Source organism: Prionailurus viverrinus, chromosome A1 (assembly GCF_022837055.1).
Source record: "Prionailurus viverrinus isolate Anna chromosome A1, UM_Priviv_1.0, whole genome shotgun sequence".
NCBI lineage: Eukaryota > Metazoa > Chordata > Mammalia > Carnivora > Felidae > Prionailurus > Prionailurus viverrinus.
The window spans coordinates 111,917,564-111,941,138 of NC_062561.1; the positions used below are offsets into that span (position 1 = coordinate 111,917,564).

Sequence of the window (23,575 nt, forward strand, 5' to 3'; positions counted from 1 at the left end):
TCTCTCTGACCCTCCCCCGCTCATGCTCTTTCTCTGTCAAAAATAAATAAAACATTAAAAACAAAAATTTCAAAAAAGCCTTTGTGGGAGGGGGGATGGGCTAAATGGGTAAGAGGCATTAAGGATCTACTCCTGAAATCAATGTTGCACTATATGCTAACTAATTTGGATGTAAATTAAAAAATAATAAAATTAGTTAAAAAAAAAGCCTTTGTACTATAAAGAGCTGAGAACAATTAAGAAAAAAGAAAATGAAATACAAGTATTCATTTATTTCTACCAAGAAATAAAATGTGCCAAACAATGCAGAAGAGCTATAGATAGGACCAGAATCCTCACCCATCTCTGACAACTGAAGCGGAAGAGGCTTTCTTTTTCCTCACACATACAGGCCTCCACACTGAAACTAGGCACAAAGATCCTGCTTGTCCCCCACCGTGGGAGTACCATTATGTAAAAGGGAGTGGGGAGTACCTCTAAACGTGGGGAGCCTGGTGCCTGTCACTACTTTTGGTCAAAAGGCACAAATTAACAAACTAGGCACCAATAAGTTTGGAACGCTTCAGAATTAGACTAGAATGGAGCTTTAGAACCTATCATACCCCAGATTAACCTTGTGTTGTACCAAAAGATGTGCTTTTCTTCAGAAGGCCGATCCCACAGCAACAAGGACATGGACCCCATCAGCACTACTAACGGTAGCATTACTGTTAAAAATACACATGATTCAGAGATAAATGTGGTATAAGTTGCAACTGAACACAACTGGTCTCCTGGTAAACGCAAAAGCCTCTAGGGACTTAAACATTATTCTAAAAATTCTGAAGCCTTCTCCTTTCCCCACAACCTCCTCATACGTATGATGTTGCTCTACGACACATTAAAATGAAACATCTGCCCAACAAAGATGCCAAACATTAGGGTTTGTTTTATTGCATGACGTTTGCATAAGAAAAAATATTGAAAACTGTAAGGCATCATGCAATCATCAATAAGCTAATTATTAACTGTACACTTAAGATAGGTGGGCATATAATCTAAAATTTAAAAACTAGTTCCAAAATAGTACATAAAAATTTAACATGATGAGCTTTTAAATATGGTTTACATTTGTAATTTCACGTTGTTAAAAAGTGCTTCAAATGTACTGCTGGAAAGTTGTTCTTTACAAATGGCGCTGGGGGTAATGTCAGATTATAAACTGTAAAAACTAATTATTTTTATGGAATTAGAAAGCTAACATTGTGATATTCAAACTTACATTGAATTAGTTTTAAATTTGCACTCAAGTTGATATAATATTAATCTAAAAAACATCTGTTTTCTAACCAACAAAAGTCTATTGAATTCAAGTTATGCATGTTGAGTGATCAAATCTCTGAGTAGGCCTGAATGGTGAGACCTGGAACTGATGCAGGTTGTTGTTAATCAATGTACTGTGCCATCCAGCGGAAACCTTCGCCGTAACCTTGCCTTTTCAGCACGCTGCACATGAAAACTTCTAAGGGTCGGGCATTCAGTTCTTTCAGTGATACACTGCCCTAGAAGGGAAGACAGACATTATGATGGATGACTCCTTTAGGAAATAAAAGCTCCACTTTACAGCAGAATTGCAGCTTATACATCTTAGAACAAAGGGTGACTGTGCTAAGCCATGGGTGTTGGGCATACAAGTCCCCTAGACACACAGGAAACCTCTCTCTTCTCAGTGGGGAAGAGGTGAGCTTGTGAGGCACACAAGAATGAAAATAATCTTTGACTTGAAAAAAAAAAATGACCCAACCTGGCTTCGCTAATATTAAAGACAAACATTTTCTGAGTACGTTTATGACTAAACAAGGCCATCTCCTAAAAATGGGGAGTTGACTTACTGAAAAGAAGACACAGAAAACAGACCAAAGTCTACCCTAACATAGGAGTCTCCTTCCAAAGACTGTAGTATGTCTCTACTCTGAAAGAATAAATATAACCAAGGAAATTTTGTGAACTCTGAGATTTTCCAATACTAAGGTCCCTCCCCCAAATAAATACTAGTAGAAATGCATGCAAAAATAATGTGTCTTGAAGCTTATTATAAAGTATTATGTTTACAAAATCCCCCAAACACTCCTGTGTTCAACTTTACATTTTATTTTGATCTCCGATGAACTCAGAGCCTAAATACACGACCGGAATGCTTAAACGTTCAAGTACATTCTTTAGTGGCTAATTCTGAAAATCTATGATGAATAAAACTCTGGAAGCTTTAATTTAGTTTCCCATAAGCATGAGCTTTGATATGTTTATCACCAAGAAAAGGTTTCATTCAGTGGTAGAAATATAACCCATGAGGACATTAAAAAAGACCGAAATGTAGAAAGGACAGTTTTTAAGGGAAAAAAAAAATTTTTAAAAGACATTTGGTTGTACACTTGAAACTAATGTTACAGGTCAATTATACCCGACAACAACAACAACAAAAAGGCAGACCACCAGTTGGGCTAATAATAACCATGATTACTATTAGCACTAGTATTGGAATACAGTATTTCAGAAGATAAAAATAAATAAAACATTAAATTAAAAGACACTTATACTGTCAAATGAAATAGTCACACTTGTCCAAAAAAATTATTTTATTTACCTTTCCTGTTGTCTGACCATATAAACCAAACATCTCTCGCAACCTCTCTTCACTGATGGCTTCAGGTCTGTCAATCTTATTCCCAAGAATCAATATAGGCACATTAGCAATGGTTTCATCTGTCATCAGTGACTGCAATAAAACAAAAAATGAAAGACAAGATGTTGATATGAAACCATCTAAAAGGCTCATTATGACAAGACCCCAAATGAGTATCAAAGACTCATACTCTATCATAATCATGTCAGTTTTGCAAACTATCTTTGGCAAACTTTTCCCACATTTGAGTGAGCTCAGAGGCGACTGGCTGGCTCAGTCAGTAGAGCATGTGACTCTTGATCTCGGGATTTTGAGTTCAAGCCACACCTTGGGTGTGGAAATTACTTAAAAAAAATAAAATCTTAAAAAATAAAAAATAAAAATAAAGTGAGCTCAATGAAACCATTAGCTCAATTCTTCTGTTTCCCTAAAGTTCCTTCTGTAAATGCTCAACTCTACTCACTCTGAATCACTAAGGTACTAAAATGAACACCTTGAAGGTGGGCAGAACTGGTTTCAATTCTAGTTCTGCTGCTTATGAATTGTGAGATCTTGGATAAATAAGCCTCATTGAAGTTCAAAGAGAATTTAGAATAGTAGCACCTACCTTATGGAGTTGATTTGAGAATTAAATGAGTTAATATACACGTGCCTGGCACAAAGTAAGTAGTCAGGAATTCCCTGACCCTGTTCCATGACCACAGAACCTACCTGGACTTTTCCACATGAACAATTATTTACTTGCCTGCTATAGGAAGACACATGGTCAGGTCAAATCATGCAATTTCTTTCTCTGTGGTCCCAGATCTAGCCCTGGCCCTCCCTGCTGTTCTGAATCCCTTTACGAAGCAGCTGTCCTGGGAGAGGAGAGAAGTGGCTACACGTGACCTGCTCACTCCTGGAAGTGGTGACAAAGATAGTATGTTATACCATTTCCAGGTTCCAGACAACTCCCGAAGAAAATGGCATCCTAGGAGGATCAGGGACTCAAGACCAAACCACTCCAGGTATGTTGCAGACATGAAATAAAATACAAGGCACGCTGCACAGAGTGAGCTTAGGTCTTCGGGAAGAAAGTCTGTGTTAGCACTTCCTCCATAGCTACAATTATTCTAAGCTACTGTCTCTGCATTCCTAGCAGAATAATCACTGAGCTCCACAAACTGCCAGGAGTTATATCAGAGGCTGCACAAAAGCTGCACTGATACTTAGATCTCCAACCTATTTCCTCAAGCTTACCAGAATGATTCAACCATGTTTAGTTTTAGTTAACTTACATCAAGTTCTTCTTTTGATTCTAACAGCCTTTCATGGTCTGCACAATCCACCAGAAATACAATGCCATTGATAGCAGGAAGGTAGTTTTTCCACACTCTTCGAGCTAACAAAAACAATCAGGAGTTAGATTTTATTTGTTGGTCAAACCTAGCACATGGTTTGATGGAAGAGTCCAACAAGATTTCAAGTGTAATTATCTCTTAGATGCTACTACTTCACTCAAGTTAATCTTTAACCTGGTGTTGCTAAATCTTTCCAGAAGAACAAGAAAGGCTTTCCTTGATGTGAGCAAGTCAAATACTTCACTCTGTCCCAATTTTCCCATGTTAGAAGTGGAATTAATATTTGCTACCAATGGACAATGATGCACATTAAGTTCATTGGATGACTGCTATTTTTTATATGCGGTATTCATTTTTTGACATTTCTAGTTTATCAGTTTTTTTGGCCACCGATAAATTTGTAGTCAGTGACAGAAGGAAGTCAGTACTGGGTGCAGATTTGTTAAAACAAAAGCTAACTGTGTAACAGAAATTAACTAAAGTCAACGAAACCATTCAGGTAATATTTTCCATGACGGTTTTTAAAGGAAAGTTTTAGGGGTGCCTTATGGGTAAGCAACTTTTTTCTGACTTCAGTTTTATGACATATCTTAAAAACAATACAGACATTAAGTCTCAGACAAACTCCCTTAGGTTCCAATTCTCTCTAACCATTATATTCTGGAAAGTACTTCATATATATTTCAAACAATTATTATGTCTCCAAATGTGCATTCACTAGCCACAACCTCTTAAAATCTTTTCAACTGTTTGTCATAAGAGGTTTTTACAATGCCCACAAACTTTGTAATATTCATTATTTATGAATTACCATGTGCTGGGTACTGCCATGTCTTTTGAGGGACATAAAAAACGGATTCTAGTTCCAGAAAGTTTAGTAGAAGAGACAACACAGTCTTTTCCAAACTTGCAGACGTTTACACAGATGCACTAAACACCACAGAAGTACAGTTGAGAGCACTCATAGGTGAGAGTGGCTTCTCAGGGGCAGTAGCCACAATTACACTGGGCCCTGAAGGTGGGTTACTCATGTGCAGATGGGGGTGGCATGAATTAAAAACACAAAGGTGGGAGAACACCAAGGGGTTTGGTTTGGTTAGAGTACAGAGAATAGGAAAGGGAACAGTGGAAAATAAAGACAAAAAATAAAGTGGGATCAGATTGCAGAGATCCTCAATGCCAGGTCAAGGAGTTTGGTTTTATTTGTAGGTCAGCCATTGAAGGTTTTTAATGCATAGCAGCAACATCATCATAATGTAATTGTGACCATCAGTGATATATGGATTGGAACAGAGAACAGAACCTCAATTTTGCTTACACACTTTACACCAAAAGCAATTCAGATTTAAATTGACCAGGGGTATCATAAAAATCACACTTTGCTTTAAAGCTTATCTGGGGATAATAATTTTTAAATTTTAAGTCTACTCTGGCCTTTCTTGAATAGAATGAGATTTCATGCACAGGAAAATAATGGCTACAATTTTATTATGTTAAAATAAAATAAAGCTATTTATAAGAGTCATAGAATCTTACCTTGAACATGTCCACCCAGATCAAAAGTTGTAAAGGTCATGCCAGCAATGGTTAGTTCTTCTGAAGCTAAATAATAATACAAAATATTGTTACAAGAAAATCAGATTCCATTCATGGTATATATTGCTACTTTGGTTTATTTTAACTGCAAATAAGTTCAAATCAAACATTTAGGAATTGATAAAAGAATTTGTTGGGGCGCCTTGGTGGCTCAGTCAGTTAAGTGTCTCGATTTCAGCTCAGGTCATGGTCTCACGGTTTGTGGGCTCGAGCCCCACATTAGGCTCTGTGCTGAGCCTGCTTGGGATTTCTCTCTCCCAACCTTTCTCTGTTCCTCCCCAACTTGTATTCTCTTTATCTCTCTCAAAATAAACATTAAAAAAAAAAAGGATTCGTTGTAATTAGATATACTCCAATTTATATTGACAGTTTAATACAAGTAATGGTAATAATCTAGTATTCACTACCCACCACAAATCCAACACTTTTGTTTTTTCCTTCTCTATTTTTCCTGCTGAAAATATTAACTATTCAGATAATTATTTGCTGTGAATTCAAGTAACTGTTTCAACCTAATAATTTTTCCTGTAATTCATTTTAGATGCTACCAGGGAAATAATTTTCCCTTGTAGCTCTCACATTATGCAAGTTACAGTCTTTAATGATAAACACAACTTTAATAAACATTCTCACCATTATTTCTTCAAACTGTTTTCTGTTCTCTCCCTTCTTCTGGGACTTCAAATGTAAGTTTGCTAGACTGCTTGGTATTGTCCCACAAGTCACTGAGTGTTCATTTTCTTTTCATTTTTCTCTGTGCTTCATTTTACATAGTTTGTTTTGTGTTAAGTTCACAAGTCTTTCCTTCTGCAGTAATGGCACTAATTTACTATTAGCATTGTCTAGTAAAAATTTCATTTTTTATTAAGGTATTAAGGTATTAAGTTTTCATTTCTACAAGTTCCACTTGGTTCTGTCTTATATCTTCCATTTCTTTCCTCATTCTGTTCACATTTTCCTTAAATCCTTAAGCACATTCTTCACAGCTGTTTCAACATCCTTATCTGTTAATTCCATCATCTTAGTCACTTCTGGGTCTGTCTCTACTGATTAATTTTTCTCTTGGTTGTGGATCTCACTTTCATGCTTCTTTGCATGTCTAGCAATTTTTTATTGGATGCTAGACATTGTTGTATTCTTTTGAAGCAATGTGAACTTTATTTTGGCAGGAAAACTGCTTGCAGATCACTTTTTAAGTTTTGTTAGGTTAAAGTAGTCTTTACTTTACAGCTACTTCAGCCCCATTACTAAGGTATGATTCTTCTGAAGTCTCTTTTGGAATGCCCTGTGTATTCAACCAGGTTTCTGCCTTCTGGCTGGTGGGAACATGAGTGATTCCTGGCCCCATATGAGCTCTGAGAATTATTTGGTTAACAGCCCTGCTACAGTTATTCTTTCTCCAGAAATTTTTCTGTGACTGGCCATGGGGAGTTTTACCCTGTGCACACAGATTGGTATTTAGCCACAAACATTGCTGGAGTTCTTTCTCTGCAGAGCTCCTTCCTCTGGTACTATGCCAAGCAAATTCTCATCACCTCAGCATCCCCATATTCTGGTCTCTGTCTCAACTCAGCAAGACTACTGTGTTTTGTTTGGGTTTCCTCTCCCTGCACCATGGTCTGAAAAGGATCTCTGTGATAAAGCTTGGATACAGAAAGGTTTTCCATCTCTCAGGAACCATAGTCCTCTGCTAGATATTGTCCAGTTCTGAAAACACTTGTATATATTTTTGTCCAGTCTTCTAGCTGCTTACAGTGGGAGGGTAATGCCAGACACTCTTACTCCATCAGAACCAAAAGCAGAAGTCCCTATGATCATAATGAAAGGCTCAGTGTAATTTTAACTCTTCATTACACCTGCTGAAGCCCCAGGGTACTTTCTTGTTAAAAAATTATTTATGTAGACTCCTAAGTGAATGAATAATCAATACAGTTTGTGTTCAAAGTGTGTTTCTTTCCACAAGGAAAATATAATGCTTGGATGTAGCTGGGAAACCACCTTTATGGTTACAATCCTTAATAGACTCCCTACTTTATAAAAAGTCCCAGTTTAAGACACAGAAAACTCTTAATATCCCAGGAAGTCTTCCCCTTCCCAGTCAATGTCCACTCCCAGAAGCAATAATTCCAGCACCACAGGTTTGTTGTGCCTATTCTACAATTTCATATAAATGATACCATAACGTATGTAACTTTTTGTGACCAGTTTCTTCCATGCAGAATATGCACCATATGTAACAGTTTATTCCGCTTTCTTATTGAATAGAATTTCACTGTTTATCCTTTTTTTTTTCTTTTTTTTTTCCTTTTTATGGCTATTTGAGCTGTTGGGGGCAGTTGGGGGATATTACAAATAATGCTGGCATAAACACTGTTGTACAAAGATTTTGGTAAAAATATGTTTTCATTTCTCCTTGATACACACTTAGCAATGGAACTGTCAGATCATAGGGTAGATACATGTTACCTTTTCACATATGCTTTTGATTAATGCAAAATGTAAGATAAAATGAATGTGAGCTGTAGGAAAGTTGAGATGGCAACTATTTTGTGCCACTGCTTTTAGTCCTGGTACTTAGAATAATGTGTGACATAAAGTAGGTACTCAAATATTTGTTGAATAAATGAGAGCAATATCAAAAAATTTAAAAATGGGGGCACCTGGCTGGTTCAGTCAGTAGAGCGTACACTGTATGTCTGAGCCCCACATTGGGTATAGAGATAACTTAAAAATAAGATCTTAGCCCCACTCTTTTCCCAATATAAAAAAATTTTATGAAGTTTTCCTTTTCCAACTTCACTATCAATTTCATCGATAAAATGGTACTTTTTGTCATTGTTCTCTGTCCTTGTTCTCTGAATATATACTGAATTAAATAACTATCATATTATCCACTTTTTGGCCCTGTTCTCAATTCTATTCTCATTTTTATTAAAAATTTTTTTAACATTTATTCATTTTTGACAGACAAAGCATGAGTGGGGGAGGGGCAGAGAGAGAGGTAGACACAAAATCTGAAGCAGGCTCCAGGCTCCAAGGTGTCAGCATAGAGCCTGATGTGAGTCTTGAACTCACAAACTCTGAGATCATGACCTGAGCCAAAGTTGGACGCTTAACTGACTGAGCCACATAGGCATCCCTTTTATTTTTATTTTTTTAAGTATATTTATTTTGATAGTGAGTGAGTCAAAGTGAGCAGGGAGAGGCAGTGAGAGAGGGAGAGAGAGAGAATCCCAAGCAGCTCCACACGGTGAGTACAGAGCCCAGTGCAGGGCTTGATCTCATGAACTGTGAGATCATGACCTGAGCTAAAACCAAGAGTTGGACTATTAAGCAACTGAGCCACCCAGCCACTCAATAAAACTATTAAAATTCATTTTACTCTATGCTGACTTGATTCATAGACTTTTCAACAGTAAAAGCAAGGTCACAGATATTTATAAGGCATATGTTCTAATAATTTTGTCACTTTAATGTTTACTTTATATAAAGGATAGTATGTATTATATAAAGGATGGTATGTATTAAGTGATTTACAGAATCATTGTTAATGTCTTTCAGGGTAGTCTGTCTTAAAGAAACCACAGTAAATTATTTTTTTTAACTGTTTTAAAACTTTGTATAAATGTATCAATATGTGCCCTGTTTTTTGGAATAATTCTATGGTCTTTATATTAGATACTGTTGAGGTTTCTCAGATTAGAAAAATAACTGGTTAATAAGTTGAGAGTAACTAACAAAGTATAATATGACTATAATCTGTCCACACTGAAAAAGGATTAAAATAGTAGTTTTAAAATGTGAAAGAAATTAGGTTATCTAGACAAGGTAATGGTGGGGGCGCCTGGGTGACTCAGTCAGTTAAGTGTCTGACTCTTAATCTCACGGTCCTCAGTTCAAGCCCCATGCTGGGCTCTGCAATGGGCATGAAGCCTACTCAAAATAAATAAATAAACAAGGTAATGGTGACTATTTATAGCCTAAGCAGTATCTGGTTGGATAGACCTCAATCATGTTATAATCCCCGAGAAAGTAACCTTAATTCCTCTATCTGGAGAAGGGTGTACAAACTGATAAGAAGATAGGAGTATTATTTCAAGATCTAAATATACACCCTGGGAGTGGGTGAGCTATTATTTACTGTATTATTTTAATAGGTCAAATCACCTGATCACAATTATCCACCAAAACCCAAAAAACTTCTGGTTAGTGCCTATGAATTATTATCACTTAATAAAGTAGTTTGTTGCATGGGTGAATATACTTACTGGGATGTAACGTCGGGACATGCTGTCCAAGTCTGTCATCTTTTAGCATGTGTAGCAATGTTGTTTTTCCTGCATTATCCAATCCAAGAAATACCAATTTACCAGTTTTCTTATATAATCCTGCAGAGTAATAAGACCTATGATTAGTCAAAGTGCTATCTGACAGATTATTCAAGTAAAAAGACTTCAAATAAAAGTATAAGTATAATTATTTAAAGTTTAGTTATTTGGATACTTTCCCTAATTACTCTAGATGTTTTATAAACACCTATTAACCTTTTGAACTTGTAAGATTTTATAAATTTGCTTGAATAAAGTTGGATTTCTAGTCTAATTTCAGTTTTGAAGAGCTATTTTAAATCTATCATGATTTGCAAATTCAGATCATTTTAAACCTAAACTTTGTCCCAATCAATGAATGTGTATTATCCAAATTTATCTGCAGTGCCAAAATGCTGATTCCCTTGACAATTTAGGAATAAATATCTATGTCCACTACTAGAGAAACAAAAAATGCTTGAGATCATGTACTTATGAAACGAGACAAAAAGGGAAATTAAAGAGATATCCATGGATGAAAATAAATTAAGTAGTTTTGACAATAAAAATCATAGTGAGTTCTTGCAATAGAAAGTTTATGTCATTGTCAAATTTCCCTGAGACAATTAGGTTGAACTATTCATAGGATTGCATAAAACTAAAGCAACAACAAAAAAAACAAGCACGTAATTTTTTAAATGTATCAACCAAGTACTGATAGATGAAGTAATAGAAAAAAGAGAGCATTGACCAGTTTATAGATTGGCATTTGTTGAGAAATTCCATATTGAGTTTTTTTTCTAAAGGCTTTTTTTCAGTTTTAGGTTTACATCAAAACTGACAGGATGGTACAGAGATTTCCAATATACTCCCTGTCCCCACACATATATATATCCTCTCCTATTATTAACATCACTCACGAAAATGGTACATTTTTAACCAACAGTGAACCTACATTGATCGATCATAGTCACCCAGAGTTTCCTTAGGGCTTACTCTTAGTAGAGTATATTCTGTATTTTGACAAACATGTAAGGACACATATCCATGATTATAATATACAAAGTATTTTCGCTGCCCTAAAAATCCTATATGCTCTGCCTATTCATCCACCCTACCCGCCCTGCCCAGCAACCATTGATCTTTTTATTGTCTCTGTATTTTTGCCTTTCCAGAATGTCATATAGTTGCATATGACACATAATTATAATCATACAGTCAATTGAGATTGACGACTTTCACTTAGTAATATGCATTTAAAGTTCCTCCATGTCTTTTCATGCCTTGATAGCTCATTTCTTTGAGCTTAGTAGTATTCCATTAAGCAAAATTCCTTAGTGCTTAGTAGTATTCCATTATCTGGATAAACCAGTTTATTTATCCATTCACCTACTGAAGGATATTTTGGTTCCTTCTAAGGTTTGGCAATTATAAATGAAGCTGCTATAAAATCTTTGTGCAGGTTCGTATGTGGCCCTAAGTTTTCAGCTCCTTTGGGTAAATGCCAAGGAGCACAAGTGTTGGATTGTATGGTAAGAGTATGTCTAGGTTTGTAAGAAACCACCAAATTGTCCTCCAAAGTGGCTGTACCATTTTGCATTCCAAGCAGTGAATGAAAGTTCTTGCTGCTCCACATCCTCACCAGCATTTGGTGTTGTCATTGTCCAGATTTTGGACACTCTTATAGGTATGTAGCAATAATGAATTTTATTTTCCATATTTAATTGTCTAACACCTATGGAATTACATGAGGACAGGGGACATAGTAGCAACTCAAAAATATGTTTACTCAATCAAAAAAATGAACTTTTGAAGACATTAGGCAATGCTAATTCAGGTTACTCATTTTTTAATAAGTCCACGCCAAAATAATACCTAACTCTTTCTCCACATTGATGCTTAAAAAGTAAATTGTTTGAAGTCCTAATGTTTTGATCACTCAGTGCCCAACAGTTCTGATCCTAAGGGGAAGATTGTCTTCCATATTTATTTGAGCTGAGATACTATATTTCTCATTTAATCATGAACTGTGACTAATAATTTTTTAAACACTTCTATTTCTTAAAACGTTTCTACACAGGTGGTTTCTAATCAGTGCAATCACAATCTTTCCTACCTTTTAAGTAGTAACAGTGCACTGGGTAAGAATCCAAAAGGGAACACCTAGGACATTTAAACTTTAATCTTGAAAGTGGGTTGGACTAAATCCTTATTTTGTGATAAGCACTGTTAAGCATTATACATTACTTCATTTAATCTTCAAAATAACTCTTTGAAGTACACATTATTCTCTTTCTTACAGAGGGGAACAAAGGCTCAAAGTTAACTTGCTCAAATGCTGAGGTCAGATCTGAGATAGAACCCATCTTTGATGCAAAAGCTTTGGTTCATTTCCATTTCTCTACACTGCCTCCTAGTGTTAGCCCTATTAACCTCTTGCTCCTGCTTATGAGTCAATCTATTTTGCCTTTACAATGTAGTTCCGCATTAAATCATTTTTCTATCAACTTGAGACATAGATACTCGTCACAACCCAGGTTATCCCAGTATAATGAAGTTGAAAACATTTATTTCTGACCCAGTTTTTGTACATATGTAACAAAATATTTCAGTCTGATAAAAATATGTAAGAATTCTTGAGGAGGTAGTATGGAAAGATCTGATATTTGACCTGTAGTAGAGTGACAGTATAAGATAATGTGAGGGATTTTATTTTAAAAAGGGAAAAAAAAGGAGCACCTGGGTGGTTTAGTCGGTTAAGTGACCGACTCTTGATTTTGGCTCAGGTCATGGTCTCATGGTTTGTGAGTGGGCTCTGTGGGCTCTGTGCTGACAGTGAGAAGCCTGCTTGGGATCCTCTCTCTCCCCCTCTCTCTGCTTCTCCCTGACTCATGCTCTCTTTCTCTCTCAAAAATAAATAAATAAAAATTTAAAAAAAAGAAAACTGGTTTTTAAAAATTTGCAAATATTGAGGTCCATATAAGAAATAAAAAGACTGATAAAATTTGATCTTAAATTTTGATCCTTTTAATATATAGTGTCAAACAAGATGTATATTTTCCAAACAAAATTTATTTCCTTGGTTAAGATTATGTTTGTGGAAGAAAAAATATTTATATAGGAGATAACAATTCATAAGTACAGTTGTGGCCAGTTAGGAGTTACGTTGACAACTCTGTAATTACATGAAATGCTTCTCTTTGTGCCAGTTCAAGATGATGACTACATGGAGACTAAACTTAGGGTAAGATTCGAAAACAGGAGATCAGAACATCTTCATTAATTACTACAATAAAGTTGTATACATGGTAACATAAAAGTCAATCAAAAGCTTGTTTCACTGGAAAACATGAGAAGAATGTCAGTAAGAGAATGAGATGCTATGATTTTTCCTCTTTAATATCTATAAAGAGAGGAAAATCACTAGTCAGAATTGCTGGGTATACATGTCTAATTTAGCAGATTTTATGCTGCCATTTACAAGGCACTTGATGGAACATAAATTTATAATAACAAAAATAATGCAGTGAGTTTCTGTGAGGATTAAATGAGATAAAGTATCTAAAGCACTCAGAAACTTTTTAGGTAAACTGGCTAATCACAGGTAGCAACTCCTGTAAATAATATTCCTATCAACAACCTTAAAAGAGGTAGGAATTACTGTTAATTTACAGATAAGGAGACTAAGGCTAAGGTAAAGAAAGTAATTTGCCCAAGATTACGTAATTTATAAGAGATATACAATGAGTAATTTGAACACATTTGTATGATTTCAAAATTCACATTCACAACTAGTGGATTATACATAAAGAGGCTCTAGACAAATAAGCACTTTTATTTAAGTAGGATTAAATGGGATAACAATAGAGAACAAAGGACCAACATTACCTAAAAACTGTAGCACACTGCTGAAACCACTGTAAATCCAGTCAAATATGAAGGACATATCCAAATCCTTATGGAGTCTGGAAAAGAAAGTGTTTTGAATTCAGTAGTTGACATTAAACACCAACAACATTAAACATGAACTCTGAGTAAACAATCCTATAACAACCTTCCTATAAAGAGTTTAACCATTCTTTTTTGTTGTTGTTTATTTATTTTTGAGAAAGAGAGTGCACAGTAGGTGAAAGGCAGAGAGAGGGAGATAGAAGATCCAAAACGGGCTCATGCAGACAGCGGAGAGCCCAATGTGGGGCTCGAACTCACAGAACCGCAAGATAATGACCTGAGCCGAAGTTGGAGGCTCAAGTGACTGAGCCACCCACGTGCTCCCCCCCTTTTTTTAATGTTTATTTGAGAGAGAGTATGTAAGAGTGAACGCACAAGTGGGGAAGGGGCAGAGAAAGAGGGGGACAGAGGATCTGAAGCGAGCTCTGTGCTGACAGCAGAGAGCCTAATGCAGGGCTCAAACTCACTAACCGTGATCTCATGATCTGAGCCAAAGTTAGACACTTAACTGACGGAGCCACCCAGGTGCCCCAAGAGTTAGCTATTCTTATCCAAGGTGATCTAATCAGATACCTACTGATGCATAAAACACAAAATGCTATTAAATACAAACTAGTGGGGCTCAGTTGGTAGAACATGCGACTCTTGATCTCGGGGTTATGAGTTCAAGCCCCATACTGGGTGTAGAGCTTACTTTAAAAAGAAAGGGGGAGGGGCGCCTGGGTGGCACAGTCGGTTAAGCATCCGACTTCAGCCAGGTCACGATCTCGCAGTCCGGGAGTTCCAGCCCCGTGTCAGGCTCTGGGCTGATGGCTCAGAGCCTGGAGCCTGTTTCCGATTCTGTGTCTCCCTCTCTCTCTGCCCCTCCCCCGTTCATGCTCTGTCTCTCTCTGTCCCAAAAAATAAAAAAAAATAAAAAAAATAAAATAAAAAAAAGGGGGAAAAAAGGCCTCTATTTTTAAAAAACAACAAAAAAATTTTTTAATTAAAATAGAAATATGAACTAGAGACCATTCTTTACCAACCACAGTGGCAAACCTGAAAATGAACTGTAATAGCTGGAACTAGAAAAGATGTGGTAAAAGATGCAGTTAGTGGCAGTATAAATTGTTACAAATCTTTTTAACGACTAATTTGGCAGTAATCTGTATGTTATACCATCTGACCCAAGAATTCTACTTTTAGAAAATGTCCTAAATATAGACAATCTTTATGTATCAAGATGTGCATCAAAGTGTTATGTAAGAAAATTTTTGGAAATAATCTATATTCAAGAGTAAGTTAAGGTATATATGGCCTATGAAATACTTACCAAAACCTTGGAGTGGAGGAAGAAAAAGCAAGGAGAAAGAGAGGAAAGGAAATTTATGATAATGAAGTAAGTTTTCAAGTCTGATTATACCTATGTGGAGTAAAACCCCCTTTTCCATTACTTTTGGTCTTTTGTAGCAAATGATATCAGGTGGTCGATTTCTGGGCTTGTAATCTTAGTGCATTTTTCAAATTTTAATCATATTACCGAATGTTAAAAAACATTTTTTTAAATCACAGTAGAAAATACAGAGTATAGTTCAATTTAGCATTTCTTTGACATGTTCTTGATAACTAATAAAGTTAATATGGAAAGAAGAGGGGAAAAAAAACCTCTTGAGAAATGAAAGAATATACAAAAGTATACTTTCAGATCAACAAAGTTCATTTTCTAGAGGTAAACAAAATCCAGGCCCAAAATTTGGGCCAAGTCCGAACAATTTGAAGGATTCTGCTATTTTTGACGTTCTTTAGACAAAGTGTAACACACAGCACTGCTTTCTTTAACCACCTCTCAGTCCAGTGGGCTGCCAACTGTGACCCAGACGGGCCCACCAAACTCAGAATTCCTTGAGGATAAGGTGTTTAAGAGATTACATTGCCTTGAGAGTGAGAGTCAACCTACCTCCAGTTTATAGGTGGCCTGTCAGTATTTACTAGGGGATTCCCTGGATCCAGGCAATAGCCTCTCCTCTCGTTCAGTTCCTTACTTGAACTAGCAAGAGAAGAATTTTGCTCTTGAAACCAGTCCATTCCTGACTGAGAGTGACTCACAAATAACCAAGTTTCATGTGTCAGTATCACAAGAATAAAAACTAGAAGAGCAACTTATATATACACACAAGAATCCATTGTTACAAGTTCTTATTTTACTGAAGCTGAAAATTACATCTTGTTCTATTATTATTCTAGGTTATGCAGAAATTGAAACTTGCAGTCACAAAAAATATATACAACTGGTTTATCTTTTCTGAAGATTTTTAAGTAAGATATATCATAATTTTCACTGTAAAGAATCAAAGCAATGGTTTACTGAGATATTTTAATTCAATAATGATTACTAAATTCATATTATGTCCAAGGCCCTGAGCTAGACACCATAGGGGATACAAATACTAATGATAAACATGGCTTCTTCTCTTGAAAAGGTTATAGTCTAGAGAGGTAGGTTAGCTATACAAATGTAATTTAACTGAAAAAAGTTAAAACTGAATAGGATATTACCTAGGATGGTAACAACTTACCCTATAGAATTTCAAGACTTATATAAACACAAAGAAAAAAAATGCCCATATTGTAAATCATAAGCTATGAGGGGATTAATGATCATAACAACATAAAATCAGAATTAAAATAAGCAATACAACAGGAAAGGGTATGGTACCCTCACAAATATACTTTGTATTCTGTATAAGAAAAGAGAAAAACAGTCTTCCTTGCACACTTCTACAACGGCCACAAGTTGTAGGTAAGTAAAGGTTTCTTGGGTGATGTTCAGCCTGAATCTTGAAGATTAAATAAGAGTTTGCTAAGTGGTTATGAGGGCTATACTATGTGCAGTGGTGTGAAACTAAGTGGGAACAGCAAAAAGTCAGGTACTGTGAGATGATGTGACTGGTTAGGGGGCCACAAACTGAGTCACTCAACAGATGCTAACAAGGGAGGCAGGAGTCAGAATGAGAAAGAAATATGAGAATAAATTTAGGCATTTGGTCTTCCATGTTTGCTACTATAACATACGGACATAAGAAACAATACTTCCTCGGTCTTTCAATTTAATAAAGCAAAGCAAACAAAAAATAGCAGTTATCCCTATGAGCACTATGATTTGTCAAGAGGTTAAAAACAGGGGCGCCTGGGTGGCGCAGTCGGTTAAGCGACCGACTTCAGCCAGGTCACGATCTCGCGGTCTGTGAGTTCGAGCCCCGCATCAGGCTCTGGGCTGATGGCTCAGAGCCTGGAGCCTGTTTCCGATTCTGTGTCTCCCTCTCTCTCTGCCCCTCCCCTGTTCATGCTCTGTCTCTCTCTGTCCCAAAAATAAGTAAATGTTGAAAAAAAAAAAATTTTTTTTTAAATTAAAAAAAAAAAAAAAAAGAGGTTAAAAACAGAAGGTATGGAGCCAGGACTTTACCACTTATCATTTACCTTAGCCAAGTTACTTTAATATCCTTACCTGTAAAATGGGGGTAATAGTAGCTATCTGAGATGGTTGTGAAGATTAAATCAATTACTACACACAAAGTATATAGCACAGAGTTAAGCATTCAATGTTAGCTGCTGTTACTATTATTTCTTCTACTTATATGACCTAACATACCGGGCACTTGATGTGACCACTAAGCACCCCAACAACCTTTCAAAATAAATACTGTTTGTTTGTTTGTTTGTTTGTTTGTTTTTTTAATTTTTTTGTTCAACGTTTTATTTTATTTTTGGGACAGAGAGAGACAGAGCATGAACGGGGGAGGGGCACAGAGAGAGGGAGACACAGAATCAGAAACAGGCTCCAGGCTCTGAGCCATCAGCCCAGAGCCCGACTCGGGGCTCGAACTCACGGACCGCGAGATCGTGACCTGGCTGAAGTCGGACGCTTAACCGACTGCGCCACCCAGGCGCCCCAACTGTTTGTTTTTAAATGCCTACTTACTTTTGGGGGAGAGAGAGAGAGCAAGCGAGCAGGGGAAGGGCAGAAAGAGAAGGAGACACAGAATCCAAAGCAGGCTCCAGGCTCTGAGCTGTCAGCACAGAACCCAATCCGGGGCTCGAACTCACGAACTATGAGATCATGACCTGAGCTGACGTCTGACACTTAACCAACTGAACCACCCAGGCGCCCCAATACTGGTTTTTTTTTTTAAGCTCTGTGCCCAGCGTGGGGCTTGAACTCAACCCTGAGATCAAGAGTCACATGCTCTACCAAAGTGAGCCAGCCAGGCATCCCAAAATAAATACATTATTGTCCCCACTTTACAGAAGAAGAAACTGAAGTTGCAATAGCTAAAACTCAAGTCTTAATGATTGGCACATCTAAGTACCAAACCTGGGTCTTTCTGACTTCCAGGTCCACGCCCTTTCTCCTACATTGCAGTAGCTTTGTAACAAAATTTTAAAGGTTTATATTTGTTTAAATGATTATGTACCATTTTTTGAATCACTCCACCTTATGACTCTGACATGTAATTCCTCTCTCTCCCTCTCATCCCCCATCCAGTTGCTTATTTCCCAGCTCTATCAATTTCTGTAGTCTCAGCATTCTTTTGATTCCTACAGGAGCTACTTTGTGATGCACCTTAAATCACATTCCCGAACTACCATCTTAACCTCATATTTTGTCTGTACCAATCTGTACATGCCCTCCAGAGTGGCTTTATGAAAATGTCATCTTAGACTTGACTTGTTGCATAGTCAGGGTGACTATAACTCCTCGTTTGCTGGGGACAGTCTCAGCAAAGTTATCTCGGTATAATTATCAATAGTGTGTCCTTTCATTCTCAAAAGCATCCTGATGAGGTGTGAAATTTATATGGTCACCCTATACCTGTGGATAGAGAGCCACTGGAGGTCTGTGAGATGAAAAATGATTCAAACTCCTAGTCCAGTATTCCAGAACTTCGACTATAAACCTTCTGGCCACCTTTACAAGCTTAATACATATCCTCCATTTATAGCTTTCCCTGAACCAAAGTAAACCACTTCCCACTCACTGCTGGTGACCTGAACTTAATCATCTTAAAACTTCTGCTTATTCTCCTTCCCAACATCAGAATTTCCCCCACCAGCTCTGCCTAAAGATCTCCTGCCTTAAGCATGAGCCAAATGCTACAGAAGAAATGAGTTTTCACTTGAGATGGACTTTAAGGGACAGATGGGGGTGGAAGAACTGACAGAACCCAGTAAGGGGAGAAGAATTAGAAGAGGTGATGGATGGCACAAGTGGAAAGAAGTTAGCCCCAAGAAGTCCAGCTGCAGAGATGTCACAGCTTGCTTTGTGGCAAGGAGACAAATGCTGAGAGCATGAGGAGCCTGCATGGAACAAAAATACAGGAGAGCCTGTGGCCAATACTTAAAGCACCAGAGCTGGTCTCTAGAGTCATGACCTGTGTGACAAGTTTCTTCTGCAAAATCTCTGAGTGTTGTAAAGATCAAATGAGATAAAATGCACAAAATAAGTACTTAATACCTGGTTGCTGTTATTACTGAGAAGCAAATTGGATAGAGGGTCAATAGGTGGAGGGAGTAAGGAACGATTCCTCTTTCAAAGAGTTTGAAATGGAATGAGGGAAATGGGAGTTTCTTCTTAAGAAGTCTTCTTTCTTCTTAAGCCTTAAGGAGGGTAAGGCTCGAGTATGTTGATAAGAAGGAGCTAGCAGAAAGGGAGAAATTAAAGATAAAAGAAAAAGAGAAGGAAGGAATTAACCAAAAGGGGCAAAGTCTCAAGAGGAGCCAGGGATGAAAGTGCATCTCCTCCTCTAAGAGTAGAAGTAAGGAGGGCCAGAAAATGTACACTGGAAGTAGCAGGAATCTGAATCCAAAAGTGAGGAAGTCTGATAGAGAATTTTCTGAGGAGCAGAGTGAGGATTAGAATAGACAGCTACCTACTGTGGGGAAAAGATCAAATTAAAAGAGTGCTAACAAGAGCCAAGTGCTTGGCTGGGGCTGAAAAACATTCACAGCACTGACCATCTGCAGGGATTTCTAATTTTCCCCTCTCCCTGCCACCCTCCCTTCCCAGTGAGTGTCAGCTTTAGAGAACATGGAATAAATAGGGCTTAGAAGTGAAAAAAGACAAGGGGAACTGGAATTTGAGAGTACTAGTGAGAGGCTGAAGTGGTGTGATCAAAAGTTCAGGCTGAGTGGCTAAAGGTACAAAGGCAACTAATATATGGGGATAAAGTAGGGGAGCAAAGGCAGGCTTCTCACAGAAAAGAGAGAATGGGGGAAAATATCTGGTTGAAAAGCAAAAGTAGACATAGTCATAGTATGAGACAAGTGAAAGGTGGACCAGAATTATGTCAGCAAAGTGGAGGAGAGCTCAAGGTTCAAAAACTCATGAGGATCAGGTCTGCGTGGTGGTTAAATTCCAAGGCCTGGCTCTGGCATAGACAGCTGAAAAGCCTGAGTGAAGAACTGAGTGGAAGCTGTGAGAAGCCAGGCTGGAGCTATATGGTCTACAGTCCACACTGACTGCACAATCACCTAGCAGAATGACTCTAGAGAGCAAGCCTGTGAATCAAGTGACAAAGCCCTCACTGAAGGGGAGCCTGGCTGACTCAGTCCATAGAGCATACGACTCTTTATCTCGGGGTCCTGAGTTCAAGCCCCACAATGGGTGTAGAGATTACTAAAAAAAAAAAAAGGGGGGGGGCGGCTCACCCAAGATGACTGTTGTGAGGTGAGAGCTCGGAGATTGATGGGGGGGGGGGGGGGGGGGGTGGGGGCAGGGGAGAATGAGGTAAACCTTGAGGGAAAAACGATTTTTTCAATAAGGATGGTCCAAATTTGCTATTGTAAAATTTGTCCCTAGAGAAAGAATTTAATAACATATATGGGGAAACTCTGCTTTAGAAGATAATGAGATATTTATATTTGCATAAAGTCGTGGGTTTCTAAGAACTTTAAAACAGGCTAAGAGTCAGTCATTTTAAAGTAGAAGTAAAAATGCCCAACTAAGAATACAAGTTATTTAGCCCAAACAGATACCTGAGCCCAGAAAACAGGTTACACAACACCACGAACACACTATTAAGACATGTGAAGAGCAAAGGTCAAGAATAAGGAAACATATACACGTCAGCAGATTTATTTATTGCATGAACAACAAACAGGAAAGAGGCCTGTGCAGATTAGAAAAGTGATCTACTCCAGTAACATAAAAATCAGTACAAAGAGTGTAATGAAGCAGAACCTCAAGGTTACAAATAACTTCTTAAGCCTTGTCCCATTAAACGTATATGGATGATTCCATTTATATGAAACATCCTAAACATGTAAGTTCTCAGAACAGGTTAGTGGTTGTCAGACAGGGGAGGTAAGGGGAAACTGGGAGTGACTGCTAATAGGTACTGGGTTTCTTTTTGGGTGACGAAAATGTTCTGGAATAAAGTGATGGTTGCATAACCTTGTGAATATACTAAAAACATTGAACTGCATACTTTAAGAGGATAAATTTTATGGTATGTAAATGGTCTTTCAATAAAGCTAGTTTTTTAAAAATAAAGAAATAAAAATGAAAGCTCCTGTAGTCTAAAAAGACAACTATAACACCAGCGTAGGATTATAGAGATAATACATTAATAACTTTGGGAAGCAAAGGATGGTAGAGCTATGGTTAGAGTGAGTACCTATCTTAGAATTTAAAAAATCTGGATTTAATATGCATCTTCTGAAATACTATTATTTCATTCTGGGAAAGCCAATCTTTCTGAGCTCCAGTTTCTTCTTATATATAACAGGAATGCCATCTGCCTCAAAGAGTTTTAAGAATGATTAATTATGATAATGTACCCAAAAAACATTTTGAAAACTACACAATATAAGGTAGTATTAACTCATTCAGACTAAATTAATTGAAATTCAAATTGCAAACTTTTTAAAGATTTTATTTTTTTTAAGTAATCTACACCAGCATGGGGCTCAAACTCACAACCCTGAGATAAACATTTTCTACCAACCGAGCCAGCCAAGTACCCTTTCAAAGTACAAACTTTGAAAAAGTTTTAATTCATTAATTTTTATTTTTATAAAGTTTATTTTGAGAGCGTGCAAGTGAGCAAGTGCACACTAGTGGAAGAAGGGCATAGAGATAGAAGGAGAGAGAATCCCAAGCAGGCTCTTCCCCACTGTTGGAACTGTCAGTGCAGAGCCCAGTGTGGGGCTTAAACCCACGAACTGGGAGATCATGACCTAAGCCCAAGTTGGACACTCACTTGACTGAGCCACTCAGACACCCCAACAGTTTTTTTTTAAGTTTATTTATTTATTGGGGGGGGGGGAGCATAGAGGAAGAGGCAGAGAGAATCCCAAGAGGGATCCGCATGGACAGTGTCCCCATGAGAGGCTTGAACTCACTAACTCTGAGATCATGACCTGAGCCAAAACCAGGAATCAGAGGCTCAACTGACTGAGCCTAGGTCACCAAGTTTTAATATTTTTAATGACTGATTTTACTTTATTATTTTTTTTTATTATTTTTTTTAACATTTTATTTATTTTTGAGACAGGGAGAGACAGAGCATGAACAGGGGAGGGTCAGAAAGAGGGAGACACAGAATCTGAAACAGGCTCCAGGCTCTGAGCTGTCAGCACAGAGCCCAACGCGGGGCTCGAACTCACTGACTGCGAGATCATGACCTGAGCCGAAGTCGGTCGCTTAACTGACTGAGCCACCTAGGTGCCCCTGATTTTACTTTAAATATTAACAACAACATCACTGACAGTAACCAGAAAAGGTACTAGAATAATTTCCTCCAATTCTAGGTAAAGATATTTACTAGAAAAAAATTAATCATAAATTTCTACCCAACTCCATCGGGTTTATGATGAAAACATGTACAAATTCCTTAAGATCAGTAAACTATCTGTAAGCTAATTTAGGAATTATGCACCCTTCTCTTTTGAATTCAGATAGTAGCAGAAATATAAAGAAGGCCAAACTCTGCTTGACTATGTTTTAAAGAATTTCAGAAAGGCTCTGTGCATTATTAAGGATGGACAGGAACAATATTGAATGTTTCAAGACAATGTTGCCCTATAAATACTTTCCCCTAAAACTGTTAGATTTTCTTTTCATAGCCTTTAAAGTTTTGAAAACAGTGATATAAATAGAAAACTCAAAAAAATTTAGGATTAAATGCATAGCAATCATAATAATGGAATTAGGCTTTTTCATTCATGTAATCAACAATAAGTATAAACTCAAGTCTCCTTTAGGGAAAAATGACACTCACTGAAAGGTTAAACCTGTATCAAATATGAAAAGGATTTTTTTTTAAGTGCTAAAAGGGGGAAAGAACACTGTATTACAAATAAAGTTTGTGAGTCTGAGTACTGAACTTGCCTATACTGAATTAAGAAAGTAAAAATTGATACTAGTGACAAATTCAGTCCTTAAAATCCTTTTTTTAAAGAAAGCTCTAGGCCCAACATGGGGCTTGAACTCATCACCCCAAGATCAAGAGTCGCATGCCCCACCGACTGAGCCAGCCAGGCACCCTCTTAAAATACTTTTAACTGAAACTGTTCTAAAAGCTAAACACAAGAAAATTTTTTCAACAGCATTATTTTAAAGGTATTTGCTTAGTAATGTTCTGCAGAGAAATCATTAAAGTATCAGCCAAGTATGGTTAAAGAAAAGGGTGAAGAAATAATGACTCATTACTACAGAATTCTGATTTATAAGTTTCAAATAC

The 23,575-nt window shown here is 37.2% G+C and overlaps 1 protein-coding gene across 4 annotated transcripts in view; it reads right to left on the reverse strand.

Moving 5' to 3' along the window:
- Positions 1-908: 908 nt before the first annotated feature.
- The window catches only part of SAR1B (secretion associated Ras related GTPase 1B), a 32,784-nt gene continuing 10,117 nt past the window's right edge, over positions 909-23,575 (reverse strand). For 2 of the 4 annotated variants that reach the window (XR_007149564.1, XR_007149552.1), the window contains exons 4-5: positions 15,793-15,882; positions 13,841-13,870 (exon numbers count right to left, since the gene is read on the reverse strand). Coding sequence is in view for 2 of the 4 variants with exons in the window: in XM_047846272.1 (XP_047702228.1) it covers positions 1,425-1,541; positions 2,624-2,755; positions 3,940-4,043; positions 5,539-5,604; positions 9,867-9,986; positions 13,794-13,851 (597 nt within the window). In the remaining 2 variants the exon portion in view is untranslated. Of the gene's footprint in view, positions 1,542-2,623; positions 2,756-3,939; positions 4,044-5,538; positions 5,605-9,866; positions 9,987-13,793; positions 13,871-15,792; positions 15,883-23,575 lie in introns of those variants that run through there. The other 2 variants (XM_047846272.1, XM_047846193.1) reach the window with 2 other exon arrangements.